This window comes from Octopus bimaculoides, chromosome 1 (assembly GCF_001194135.2).
Source record: "Octopus bimaculoides isolate UCB-OBI-ISO-001 chromosome 1, ASM119413v2, whole genome shotgun sequence".
NCBI classification, from domain to species: Eukaryota; Metazoa; Mollusca; class Cephalopoda; order Octopoda; family Octopodidae; genus Octopus; species Octopus bimaculoides.
The window spans coordinates 154829618-154844821 of record NC_068981.1 but is presented as its reverse complement, the minus strand read 5'-3'; the positions used below and the strand labels follow the sequence as shown (position 1 = coordinate 154844821).

At 34.9% G+C, this 15204-nt stretch overlaps 1 protein-coding gene across 6 annotated transcripts in view; it reads left to right on the top strand.

Moving 5' to 3' along the window:
* Positions 1-724: 724 nt before the first annotated feature.
* Positions 725-15204, top strand: part of LOC106868434 (inversin) — a 385976-nt gene continuing 371496 nt past the window's right edge. For 3 of the 6 annotated variants that reach the window (XR_001409281.2, XM_014913697.2, XM_014913696.2), the window contains exon 1: positions 729-1281. Coding sequence is in view for 3 of the 6 variants with exons in the window: in XM_014913697.2 (XP_014769183.1) it covers positions 1162-1281 (120 nt within the window). In the remaining 3 variants the exon portion in view is untranslated. Of the gene's footprint in view, positions 1282-4361; positions 4430-15204 lie in introns of all 6 variants that reach the window. The other 3 variants (XM_052971770.1, XM_014913698.2, XM_014913699.2) reach the window with 2 other exon arrangements.

Sequence of the window (15204 nt, the reverse complement as noted above, 5' to 3'; positions counted from 1 at the left end):
TATGATGTGTGTGCGCGCGTGTGCGTGAGTGTGAGCCCTCGTCTGGACATCATTTGATGGTTGTAAGCAATCGTCATCATCATCATCATCAACATATATGTGATGTTCGTTTCCAGTCTTCTATGGAAAGCATGTCTGGCCATGGGAAATATCAACTTACTTGGAAATAGATGAGGGCCGGTGACAAGAAGGGCACCTGGCTGTCAAACATTTGTTTCAACAAATTCTGCCTGACCCATGCAAGCATGGAAAACTAGACGTAAAATGATGATGATGTATCACAATACAGTAATCCCTCGCCATATCGCGGTTTATTATTTAAGCTTACGTCCGTTCCTCCGTGGTGTTGTTTTGCATTGATAATAAAATAAATATATACAAATTATAACAATAATAAGAAAAAATATGCAGTACAGTACTGTTTCTACTTCGCGGATTTTCACCTATTGTAGGGGTTTTTGGAACATAACACCCGCGATAGTCGAGGGATTACTGTACTTTATAGCATTTTTTAAAATGAAACTATAGAGAAATAAATCCGTGTTTGAAACGGATTAGAGGGATTCACGAATAATGAGAGTTTCGTTAATACAGAAAAAATACTGAAAACCTTAATCATGTCAGAAAATGAAATGGCCCCAAAATCAGTTTTTATGCCCTTCATGGTGCCTTAAATATGGGTTTTCGAAGGGAAGTAACTCGATTCTACAGGTTCTTGAAGTACGTGTTGTCTTCCCTGTTTATTACACTTGTACTTTTTATAACTTGCTTTTTAATTACAAAATTATTTTTAAACATAATATTGCACAGATTCTACACACATGAATAATAATAAATAAAGAAATGGGTACTAATGTCATTTTTACCAAAGTAACTATAGTGAATTACCAAACCTTCTTAAAGCAAGGAATTTCGTGATAGCTTCCAAACTTTTTGAAACTTAGAAAGTTCTCGACACATCTATGATATGGCGGAGATTCCTTGCTGACATTTATATTCCATTTATTTTGACTTTGGAGCTGTGAAGAAAGATATGTTTACTTGACTTTTTCTCCGTTTTTCTTAATTAGTTTCTCGCTTAACATTTATCGAAGAATATTTCAGTCAATGTTATCTCAAATTCTACAAAAATTTCTATCAACCTAAGAAGGAAAAAAAAAAATGTATAATTGGGATAAAACGGATGAAAGTTTGGTCAATCAAATGTGTTTTTGTTGTATATCTCCAAGATTCGTTCCTGCAACATTTTCAACTTTCCAGTCTGCAGAAGAAACAAAACCAGTGAGTTATTTACACTTCTTATAGAAAAATTATAACTTCTAGCAAGTAAATGATTAAATAACGATGATAATAAGAGAAGTAATTATGTTTTCATTTATTACATTACATTATGTTTAACAATAACAATCATAATTGTTTTATAAAGTTAATTTCAGACCATTATAGTAAGTTTATGATTCATTAAATAACTCATTTCAAAATCCCCCTTGGTTAATAAAAACGAAATACCAATTTAAAATACAGGAAGTTTTATTTTTCAAAGAACAGGAACCAACTTGTTGGATATAATCTTATAACGAGACAATTCCTATATAGTGTTGTTTTGTATTACAGACGTTTATCTTACAGTTATTTCAATGTATAATGCCTGAATTCTAAATGAAAGAATATTCTTGCTGTGTTTCAGAGCAGAAATTCTTCATAGATCTCAAAACAGATTCATGATCTCGATCTTCCGATGACAGTGTGTGCATGATGACGTGTCTGGACATGTAGTTATTCGATTAGTTCAAAGCTATCAATAAGAACAAAGAAAAGAAAAAAAAAATAATTAAAAGTGTCTCATGTATCTGTGTGTTAGATTGTATGTGTGCATATGTGTGTCCAAAACACATCAAAGAGATTGTGAGGGTGTGTGTGTAATTTCGTTATTATCATTCACTAAAGCGTATCTCCGATCGATATATCGGCTCGATGAAACATTAATATGAAGTTAATCCTCCCTAAAGTGTTATGATATTGTATTTTACTCTTTACTTATTCAGTGTGGGTAGATATTTAAAATAAGTTAACGGTTTATTATAATTGTTGTGGTTGTTATATTTTTATTATGGGCCTTCTGCCAATTTTAGAAATCGTTATTTCTTCTGGTCCCCGTCATCAGAAACAGCAAATTATTAGTAAAAATCATATCGGTCTGTCTCTAACGATCAATAATTGTTCTGTTGTGAGTTTTCTAAAACTGTTTCTGTTGGGTAAATCGGCAAACAGCAGATATTCTCGTTATCAATGCAGATATCGACCTCACAGGCTTTCAAATAACATATCAAACATTTCGTTTGGTTTACTTAATGTATTTATTTCACTTTCGTTTCTCACCCACAACCATTCCTCGAATAAGTTGTCGATCTTATTTAACAATAGATATTGACAGCGCGGTTATTTCCTGTTTATTTTATTTTCTTCTAAGTTATCAAAAGTTATTATCAAGAGAGATATCGTATAACCACCTTCCCCACCTCTACCAATCATTGAATCTCTGTACATCAGTTCTGACAAGATAGTTCTTCATTTAACTAAGCTGGTTTGCACCAGTATATTATTCTAATAAACATAATCAGGATTAAGTGAGGAGCTTATTGAATTTTGATTTCTTACGACACCAAAAGCCGAACGCTTGCTGTTTTCTTTTCTCGGTTAATGAATGTCAGACTGGCTCCTTACAGGCAACTCTCCATGTTAACATAAATCCTAGATTTAACCCACTGTTTTCTGACTACTACAAGATTGTTGAAAGATGTTATTGATTAAAATCTTTTTATTTAAGATATGAAGCAACACATATGTTATCGTTTGAGATTTTATTCATTTTCCATTTCGAGAAATTTAGTTTACAAGTTTATGTTCATATTTTCTCTCTTAATACACTGAAGTTATTTGACAACCGCTATCCCCTCCCATAAGGAAGCACTTTTGAAGCTATTCATATATTTCCTTCTAGTTTGATTAGAGCAAACGAAATAAAAGCGCATTCATCCGGGAAAACAGGCGAGAGTCAGTGTTGAAATATGACTCCTGATTCGCTTCACTATTGTATGTACATGTTTAAGAACTGTCAATAATTCAAGCCTTAGTAGGAGGTTTTTCATTGAACCTGCTAGAAATAGCAGAAACTCTCCCTCAAATCACGTTCTACTTTTTTAAACAACGCAGGGACACATTAGATAATAGTAATCCTACATATATCATTTCTGAAAAGTAAGAATGGGTGGTCACGATTGGGACGCTTTTGATCGTAAGTCAGCTCGACTACGACAGTCAATAAGGGATTAGGATGGGTTTTTACTTACAAACGTTTCCGCTTAACTGTATGTCGGATAATTGCATAATTCGGTTAATTGTATAATTCTTCAACTACTGAGAGTAAAATTGATCGGTTAATTGCATATGCAAATACTGTCTATTTCGGTAAATCGCTTAATATATATTTTTTTATTATTTAGAGTGAAATAACTGATGAAACGTAGCATAAAATTGAACATTTCATTTGATATGAATTAACCGATTCTGGAAATTTCCGTTTTCATGCTGAGTTAAAATGACAGTAGTCAGTACTTCGTGTTTACAAACAACTAATGTCAAGTAATTCTTGTAATTTAAAATTATCGAATTATCGGTTGTATTGCAGACTATGAAAATAACGAAAGTAATGTGTATCCACGAATAAAAACATTTGCTTTACGTTTTTTCTTTAGAATTTTTAAATGTTGTTGTTTAAATTTTTAAGGATGAAAATGTTGTTACAAGTACAAATAAAATAAAATTATGTGCCACGCCGTCATTTGAATTGAAAATATGAAAAGATATCACTACGCACATTACTTTCATTATACAAAGTGAAAGAATAATATACTTATGTTTTCGTTATTAAATACGCTTGTGAATTCAAATTTGTTGAGATCAGCTTTGCCTTTTATCATGCCGGGGTCGAAAAATAGAGTACCAGTCAACAACTGTAGTCGATTTAATCGACTGACACTAATTTTCTAATTTCTAGTGCCTAAGTTAGAAATTATTTATGGGCGGTAGATTGACTGGATCGTTAGAGCGTCTGATAAAATGCTTTGGGTTCAAATCCAGCCGAGGTCAGTTTTACCTTTCATCTCGCCAATGTCGATTATATTCGACCACTCTTTTCCTCCAAATTCTCGGCCTTTGTTAAAAACAATTATTGTTTTCATTAATTTTGTCAATGTATTCTACAATAAACCCGAACTTCATATTCTGAATAATTTTATTGTATTTTTAATTATGCAGACATTTTGCAATGAATATATCTTCACTCTAAATAAAATTTACAGATAGAGAGAGTTTCAAAAGAAGAGGTGAATAGACGCGGTTTTGTTTTCATTATCAACTATATAAACATGTGAGTGGCCCTATTTAGTTTTGTGACTATTGTTCTCATTCAGTGTGTGAACATCATTGTTAGAATGCATGTATTTGGTTAAGTTTGTGTGATTGAAGAATATCAAAGGGAATTGGAAAACATCATAAGGGATAATAAGTTAAACGATTGTCATACTGATACAGATTAATTAAAATTAGCTTGAACTGCATAGGACAAGTATATTATGTGTACACAAAATGTTTTCATCATCATCATCGTTTAATATTTCGCATCCATGTTGGCATGAATTGAACAATTTGACAGGATCTGAGTTGGTTAAGTTTCAGTATCTGCTTTGGCACTGTTTCTACTGCTGGATGCCCTTCCTAATGCCAACCACTTTGCAGAGTGTAATAGTTGTTCTTTTCCCTGGCACCAGCACTAGTGAGGTCACCATCTGACTTGCAAGACTTTGTAATTAACCTTGACTGACTGAGTGGAAGGATAGAAAGGAAGAGGCTTTATACTATAATATTGGTTTCAAATTTTGGCACAAGGCCAGCAAGTTTAGAGGAGGGAGTAAGTCGATTAAGTCGACCCCAGTGCTTAACTGGTACTTATTTTATTGACCTCAAAAGGATGAAAGGCAAAGTCAACCTGGCTGAAATGTCACTAAACATTTTTGTCCTGTGTGCTCACTTCCTTAAGGCTTTATACTTTATTGAGGGTTAATATATAGTTTAATTCCCGCTCACAAAAAGAAAAAAGAAAACAGTCTAATAGGTGTAAAGAAAATGCATAGAAAACGAATATGAAACAAAAGTTTGCACTAACAGGGGAGGGGATTTTCAGAAAATTCACAAGATCTGATTTTTCTCTCATAACTTTCAGGAAAATGGATATATATTATTGAAATTTTATTAAAAAAATACTGTTTAAAAGGTATAGATTACGATTATAAAGAAATTTGTGGAGAAAATGTTTTTCCAAAGGGGTTGTGAAAGGATTTCGGAAAATTCACATGGACCATTTTCTTCCCTCATAACTTTCAGGATTTAGTTTAGCACCTGGTCACCAAAATGAAAACAACCCAGTCTACTAGGTGTTAAAAAAATGTGTAGAAAACGAAAATGAAAAATAAGTGTGGAGAGGACTTTCAGAAAATTCACACAATCTGATTTTTTCCCTCATAATTTCCAGGAAAATGGATATCTTTCATTGAAATTTTACAGAAGCACATTTCAAACAGCATAGATTACAATTATAAAGAAATTTGTGGGGAAAATGTTTTTTGAAGAGGTGGGGAGAGAACTGTGGGAAAATTCACACAATCTGTTTTTTCTTTATCATCGTAATCTATGCTGTTCGAAATTCCATGGTGAGGTTTACTTCAAAACTACTCTTCATTTCAATTTCGATATCGTCACGTTTGCAAACTAGTGCTCAGGAATGGAGAATTTCAATATTTGTGAAAATTCTAATTTTGATTACTATGAATGCATCAGCACTTTTCATTGTAACGATCAAAAGTCACCTGAGTTCCTTCATTCACACGGAGTATTACCAAATAGTGATATGCCAACATTGAAACAATGATGCGAAAATGCCTCACTCTAACAATTTTGAAGATAGCACACATAGAAACATATACACACAAAACATTGAAAGTCTTTGGAAAGACATAAAAGAATCAATCCAAAAGCCAGGAATTCGATCAAAATCTTACAAGATATTTATTTATAACTTTTCAACATGAAGAAGTTCTTCATAGAGGCAGCCAAATTATACCTTCCTCTCTTGAATTGTTTCTGTCAAATAATTACCAACCAAGGTGAAGGTATGTATGTTTATGCAAATTTCCGTTTCCATATTCGTTTTCTACATACTTTTTTACACCTAGTAGACTGGTTTTATTTTCTTTTAATGTTTTGGTGACCAGGTGCTAAACTAGATCCTGAAAGTTATGAAGGAAAAAAATCAGATCATGTGAATTTTCTGAAAGTCCTCTACCCACCACTTCAGAAAACATTTTCTCCACAAATTTCTTTATAATTGTAATCTATGCTATTTGAAAGGTGTTTCTGTAAAATTTCACTAAAAAATATCCATTTTCCTGAAAGTTATGAGGCAAAAAATTGGATCATGTGAATTTTCCGAAATCCTCTCCCTACCACTTTGGAAAATATTTTCCCCACAAATTTCTTTATAATCGTAAACTATGCCATTTGAATGGTATTTCTATAAAATTTCATTAATATATATCCATTTTCCTGAAAGTTACGAGGGAAAAATTGGATCTTGCGAATTTTCCAAAGTCCTCTCCCCACCCCACCATTCGTTTGCGCAAACTTTTGTTTTCATATTCGTTTTTTACACATTTTTTAAACACCTATTAGACTGTTTCTTTCGTTTTTTTTCTTTTGGTTTTGTTGACCAGGAGTTAAACTACATATTAACCATATTGAGATGGAAAAGAATGAATGAAGGACAGGAAGGATTTTCTTACTGTTGAGGAGAAACATGGCTATCCTACATTATATAAGTGCATGTGAGAGTAATTGCAATGGTGCTATAAAGAGAGAATTCTTTTGTTGTAAGTTATATCCTTGATTGTGCTGTTCTTGTGGGATCTGGCAATTTATCAATAGAGCATATAAAGATTTATAAATATTCAATGTTATTTTCTAACTATATTTTTCAACCGATTGCTTTTGAAACAATTGATGTTTACATCCCTTTAACAGAATCTTCATTTTCATCTTGCGTTGGTTTGAAACTCATGAAGACTAATGGGAAACAGTAAGAAAGCTCATGGCTCCAAGAAAGAAATGTAATCAATCCAAATATGCCTTACAACCAATAATACAAAGTAATGTCATCAGAGTACGACTCAAAGTTAATCAGCTCACGGTGATAGTTGACTGTCATGAGTGCTGTCAATCTTATCATTGTAAGTGTTTGGGAATGACTTGACGACAAACTGAGGTTTAATGAATTGGATTTGCATGCCCTGTCTTGATCAGAAAACACTTACCAATCATCTCAAGTTAATGACTGCTTTGTCATTGGAGGAGTGTTTTTCAATTCCTGCAACATTTGAAGCAAACAAAATACCTTATTATTTTGAATTCCAAAAAGTACTTCACTCAATCACTTATCAAACTGTTGAATGGTGTTTGCTTTTTAAATCTTTTTAAACCAGTGGTTCTCAACCTTTTCCCAGCCATTGCCCCCTCCCCCTAAGAGCTATTTTTGATGTAAGCTAATTGATAATCGCCCACTAAATAATGATAACAAATATTAAATATAATGTAATTACAACTAATCAACACTAAAAAACTTTTGTACATGTAAAGGCAAAAGAAAAAGGAATTAAAATAAAACTTTATTCTAAATTTAAATGTAGAAAAGGACTAACTAGTGTGAGTCCTGAGATTGGTGATGTTCCGCTAAAAATCCAATGTCAGGCTTAATGCTACTCAAACAGATATGAATATCTCCATGTGAAATAATGTCTAATCTGTTTCTTTCCTTCTGCAAAATGTGATTGACAGTACTAAATCCAGTTTCAACAAGATTTGATGTCAAGAAACAAAAGGATTTTCGACAATTGTGACCACAAATTTGGATAGTGATTTTACAGTGTCTGATTTCCAAAATTCAGACAATCTTTTTTTTTGAACTTAATTTAAAATTCATCATTACATTTCATCTCAATGACTTCCTCATAGATATTTACGTGTGCGCTGTGAGGATCACATTTGAACGGGCTAATCATCCATGGCTGAATAGTGAAGTTAAATAAATCAGAAAATCTGGTTTCTAAATCATTTCCAAGGCAGACAGATGGTCACAATAAATACCAATGCCATTTTCAGATAAGTTGATTTCCACTAGTTCGGGGATATTATGAAACTGTCTTAGTTTTAAATTAACTTGAAAAAGATTGAGTTTTTCAACAAAAACTCTCATCACCTGTTTACAGTCTATCAGTGTTATCATTTTTCCCTGCAGCAGAAGAGAGACCTCGTTCAGCTAATGGAAAATCCAACTAAGATAGTGTATGTTCTTCTTTTGAGCTTGAATTTCTGCTGCTAAGTCTGAGTGTCCTTCTGTTTGTAAGAACACAACCATTATATTAAATAAGTTTACTAATCTTTCCAAGCAGTTGCCTTTGGATAGCCAACGGATATCAGTATGCAAAAGAAGTCTTATACATTGTTCGTCAGCATTGACACAAAATTTTCTAAAAAGATGGTCACATTTACTGTTAGATTTGATTTTGCTTATTGTTTTTGTAACAGTGTTCAATGACTGATTCAGAATAGGGCTTATATTTTTGGCCATGTGGTTATGCCTCTGTAGCACACAGTGTATAACTAGAATTGTGGGGCACTACGTTTTTAAATGAGAGATAAATCCTTTGTGTCTCCCAACCATAGACATTGCACCGTCAGTAGCACATGAAACTAAATTTTCATAATATGGAATTTCATTTTCTTCAAAAACCATTTTCACTGCAGAAAATATAGAAGCATCCGTTGTGTCAGTCTCCAACAGTTTTACAAATAATAAATCTTGTAATACACAAGTTGTATCAAAGTATCATACATATCCCATTAAAAGGGCCTTATTGTCAATAACTGTACTTTCGTCGATTTGAACAGAAGAATTTGTTGTCTTCAATCTTTGAATTGGTATGTCTTTGATATGGCCTGACATTTCATCAATTCTCCTATGGATAGAATCATTACTCAAAGGTAGAGCTTTATTGATAAATGAAGGATTTTGAGTCATAACTTCTGATATTACTGCTTCTACTGCAGGCACAATAATCTTTTCAGCTACCGTATGTGCACTACCTAATTTTGCAATAATTTCTGCAATTTTGTTGGAAGCAATCACTCCACCGTCATTAATTTTTGTCTGTTTCTTAAATAATGATTTAACAGTACTCCGATTTTCAAAATCAGTTTTCAGTCCCTCAAAATATTTGATAGGCTTACCGACTTTTCCAGGGTGTTTTCTTCTCATGTTGTCAGAGAGTCAAGAGGGCTTCATGGTTTCATTGGACAAAGATTGATGACACACGAGACAAAAAGGCTGCATTGGGTCTATCGAGTTCTTGATAAAACCATATTATAAGTATTCATCGATATACTGTCGACACTTCTTTTTCACTGGGCCTGCCATAAAAAGTGGGTGAGAACGAATGCAAATTAGTAAACACTAAACTGACTATTATATCTGTGTCCGACAGTTAAGAGAGAGAACGTCAAATTCAGGCGAGCACCATGTATTCAATGAATCACACAGCCTGGTGGCCAGTGTTATAGTAACAAGAGTAAGAAATTCAGTGATGAATGAGTCATTATAAACCGATGAACTAAATCCTGGAAAATAATGCACTTACTGAGGCACATAGTTGCTGTATTTGAATTAAGAAAAAGTGTTGGTTTTACGGCTTGACCGCAATTATTGAGAAGAGCCCTTGTCATGATGCACTGGATGCGTAATTGCCTATTGTGAGTACAGTCGAAGACTGCACTCATCGCCCCACAAAATTTGATTTTCACACCCAAGGGGGCGATTCGCCCCCGGTTGAGAAACACTGGTGTAAACTATGTGCGTCCACTGAACTGAAAACTCAATTTTTGGACCCCATGTTTTTATCAGATATCCTAACAGAGAAAGTTGGCATTGATCTCTTGTCCTCATATTATTCATCAAATTCCTGACGAGTCCCAGATCTATTTCATTTGGAGCTAATTTGATTGATTTTGTTATACCAAATGGTAGCTTACAACCATTGCATCTAGTTGTTTTTATCACCAACTTTCATCAAAGACTATTTTGAAACCACCTGTGAGGGATCTTTCTCATTAATTGTTGCCTATTCAGTTGGGTGTCATTATGCTTCCTGGATGTGAGACATCTCTGCATACTGTCAGTACTTATCTGAACTGTGAACACAATAACTCTAAAGTTGTTCTCAAGTTCAACATCTCGAAGGCTCTTTGATCAATCATGACAAATTGCTCATCACTAATGAAGACTCTCCCAAATGTGTAACAGTTCATCTGGTGTTGTTATCCATTGTAATCTCATTTGTCATTTGAACTAAATCAGTTATTTCCTCAGTCAGTGATTCAACGGATAGATCTGTTTGACAATCAATAATGCTACTATAAGTGTGTTGGCTGAGTTGAATGTTTTGTTAGTTTGATGATGCTTGTAATTATGGTAATCTAGTCTAAGTGCTGAACTTTGCTGAATGACTTAGGAAAGAACTACATGATCTTGGACTAAATATGAATAATGCTTAATGTGAACTTATTTTAGATGAGCACAAAAGTGTAGTAGACAAGTTCAGGTGATATATTCCATCAATTATTGAGTCTCAACTGCTACACTGGTTGCTCTTTGGAGCACCATTAACCAACTCTTCTATGTCAACAGCTATCTCAACAATGTTACAAAATTTGCATACTCTTAATAATATTGATTATATTGAAATCTATCAATGTCTGTTGCTACCAAAACTGATTTGTTGTTTAAGAAACAGTCCAACTTTTCAATTTGTTAATCTTTTAAGTAATCTTGGCCCACTTGTCATGCAAAATGTCAGGAACTTAACTTGGCAAAACCCCTTTACCACCAAGTAATGGTGGGCTGAGTTTCTTCTGCTACAAAACTCTTTCAATGCTTTGCTTTTTTGCCCCTAGAAAATCACATTCTCTTCTTGTATTAACAAAAATTCTTGTTCCTTTAGGGAAGTAGATGTGTCTTTAGTAGAGCAGACAAGTTTGAACAGGGAGGTACCTTCAGCTAGAACATAATAATGAGGGTGAGATACTACTTTGATAAGATCTAAATTTAACTTTTTGTTAATGAATTGTAATCACTGGACTTGTGCCTATATATTAGTTACACAAAGTAAACATTCAGCTTTGTGGATCAATGCCCCACCAATTGCTAACAATAACAATTTACTGAGTAGTGATGAATTATGATGTCATTGAGAGTCAGAATGTTTATATTTGTGCTCTATGCAAATGATGCAGAAAATCCATGAATTACTTGGGATTACATAGACTTTTCTGCCACTTAAATGCTGGTAAGTTTACAAGACACTAGGAGATCAACAGGATAGTAAACAAACATTTGCTTAATCAATATTCTGTTCTGGAACAGTTGTTATTTTTTTTTATCCTCATGGCAAAAGATTAGACAGTATGATTTCATGGAGGATGGTATTCACTTTGAGATACCATTGTGGTAGATTCTTTTGCTGTAAGTCATATCCTTGATTATGCTGTTCTTGTGGGATCTGGCAATTTATCAATAGAACATATAAAGATTTATAAACATTCAATGTTATTTTTTAACTATATTTTCCAAACAATTGCTTTTGAAACAACTGATGTTTGCAGCCCTTTAACAGAATCTTCATTTTCATCTCGCTTTGGCTTGAAACTTATCGAGACAACTGGGAAACAGTAAGAAAGCACATGGCTCCAAGAAAGAAATTCTTCATTCATTGTACAAGGTAGTTCTGACAGTGCCTTTTCTTGTCTCCATTAATCAATTTTCAAGTGTATATTTTATACAAACTGTCAGAATACATAACCACAAATACAATGTATTGAAATCTTGTAATACATCACTTAGGTAAATTAGTTTCTAATATAAGAATTTCATGGCTGAAGCTATGCAGTTAAGTGGAATCTACAGAACTTTCCATCCTTGTACATATTTTATTACCTACATTGAACAGGGTCTCTGGTAAAAATACTCTCATCATCATCATCGTTTAATGTTCATTTTCCATGCTGGCATGGGTTAGACTGTTTGACAGGGGCTGGTCAGCCAGAAAGCTGTACAGACTCCAATTGTTTGTTTTGGCATAGTTTCTACAGCTGGATGCCCTTCCTAATGCCAACCACTTCACAGAGTGTGCTGGGTGCTTTTTATGTGCCACTGGCATGGGTGCTTCTACATGGCACCAGCACAAGTGCGTTTTAAGTGGCACTGGTACCTGCAAAACACAGACATCTTAGCTGGAAGAGGGAGTGGGGGGATGGCCATAAAGAACATGCCTGTATGTACGGATGGCAACAATTTTACTTAGCCTGATGTGTCTTCTCATGTACAGCAAATCATCACAAGTCCCAGTCCCTTGTCATCTCTTCAGTGAAGACCAGCATCTGAAAATCCTTTTTCACCACCTTGTCCCATATCTTCTTGGATCTACCCCTCCTACAGGTTTTCTCCACAATTAGAGATCAGCACATCTTTAAGCAACTGTCCTCCTCCATTTGCATCACATGACCATACCAGCAGTCTTCTCTCTTGCACACAACATCTAATGCCTTTTATACCCAGTTTTCCTCTTAAATTGTTTACATTCTGTCATATGTGTACACTGACATTACCCATCTAGCAGAGTATACTGGCTTCATTTCTTTTAAGCCTTTGCAAGTCCTCTATAGTTATAGCCCATGTTTCATTGCCATGTAGCATAGCTGTATGTACACAGGCATCATACAGTGTGCCTTTCACTCTGAGTTAGTTAAGAAAGATAGTAGCTTTCTGAACTTTGCCTAGCCCATTCTTATTCTAGCAGATATGCTTTCAGAACTTCCTCCTCCACTGCTAACTTGGTCGCCTAGGTAACAGAAGCTATCTACTACTTTTAAGGATCCCCCTGAGCATTTGAGGAAGTCTGTTCTCTTGCCAGAGCAGCTGTCTGGCTTCCGTGCTAGTGGCCCGTAAATAGCACTATTTGAGCGTAATCGTTACCAGCGTCGCCTTCTAGCACTTGTACTGGTGGTACGTTAGAAAATCATTCGAGCAAAGTAGTTGCCAGTGCCGCTGGATTGGCTCCCGTGCAGTTGGCATGTAAAAAACATCTTTTGAGCGAGGCTGTTGCCAGTACTGTGTGACTGGCCCTCGTGCCGGTGGCACGTAAAAGCACCCACTACACTCTCGGAGTGGTTGACATTAGGAAGGGCATCCAGCTGTAGAAACTCTGCCAGATCAGATTGGAGCCTGGTGCAGCCTTCTGGCTTGCCAGTCCTCACTCAAATCGTCCAACCCATGCTAGCATGGAAAGCGGACGTTAAATGACGATGATGATGATGATGTACCTTAGTGCTTATTGTTCTCTATCTTCAAGAATTCATTCATACACCTCCAAATTATATGTTGTTGTTTAGCAACAGCTAAACTCTGATCAAGCAGACCTTTGACCAAAGCATTTCATCCCTGACCATCACACCTCACTTTCAAGACTATGTAATGTACTGTGTTCTTCCTTAAGATAAAGTATAGTTTGAAGAGAGTTTGGCTGCTATTTCTAGCATATTGAGTGACCACACTAAAACTCCCTTGTTAGCTTGATTAATTGTTGTTTAGTTCCACATTAGCTATGAGTGGACATTATCAAAGACCTTCAAGCCATGACCATCTCATTTTTTTTGTACATGGCTGTGTGGTAAATAGCCTGCTTACCAACCACATGGTTCCGGGTTCAGTCCCACTGCATGGCACCTTGGGCAAGTGTCTTCTAAGATAGCCTCGGGCTGACTAAAGCCTTGTGAGTAGATTTGGTAGACGGAAACTGAAAGAAGCCCGTCATATATATATATGTGTATATGTTTGTGTGTCTGTGTTTGTCCCCCCACCATCACTTGACAACTGATGTTGGTGTGTTTACGTCCCCATAACTTAGCAGTTCGGCATAAGAGACCAATAGAATAAGTACTTGGCTTACAAAGAATAGATCCTGGGGTTTATTTGTTCAACTAAAAGGTGGTGCTCCAGCATGGCTGCAGTCAAATGACTGAGACAAATAAAAGAATACTGATCAATGTGTTCTTCCCCATTATTAAGATAATAAATTAACATTTGATGGAATTTGACAAGTTCTAATAGGCTGAGTGACTGCATAGAAGTTTTGCTAATAAGGGTATTAAAATTAGTTACTGTAAGGGACTATTTCCTTGTTCTTTGTAGTGATTACCATATTCAAGAAAACAATTATTGGAGGTGATGACTGTAAATCTTGGGTTGCCTCACAAATTTAAAGAATTTTATATTAAGAGCATCAGGTCCTAAAATGTATGTATATATATATATATATGTGTGTGTGTGTGTGTGTATATATTGGGTGATATGTGGTTGGCATCAGGAAGGGATCTAGCTGTAGAAACCAAGCCAATCAGACGAACCTGGTGCAGCTCTAAGCTGTCCAACCCATGCCAGCATGGAAAACAGACATTAAATGATGTGATGATGATATATTCACTCACATGCATGCACATCAACCCTAAAAAATTCTTTAAAAAGCAAAACAGAAGAGTATTTCCACAGATCACAAGCTGCAAGTCAGACCATCCATCACTGAGGAAGCTAAGACTCTTCTCAAAGAATATGATCAGTTGAAACATAGGTGTTCTAATTTTCCATAAATTAGAAGAATAAATTAGCAAATCTTCCAAATAACAATAGCATATAAGTTGAAACAATGGCTTAAACATATCCAGGCTTTTGGTTTTTGCACAAAATCAGGAATTGTAGTAAACAATGAAACCATTCAACAACTGAAATAAGCAGTCACTGAATATTATCATCAAATTCAACGAGTCCGTTCCTAATCCATAAGAACTGGTGAACAAATTTATTAAGCAATTCAGCATTGTAAGATTAAGAAAAATAATAAAATGACAGCATTAAGTTGAAGGAAGAAGAGGTAGAATTGATAGTAACATACTGTAAAACTCGTAAGTGGAGAATTCAGACAGTTTGACTAT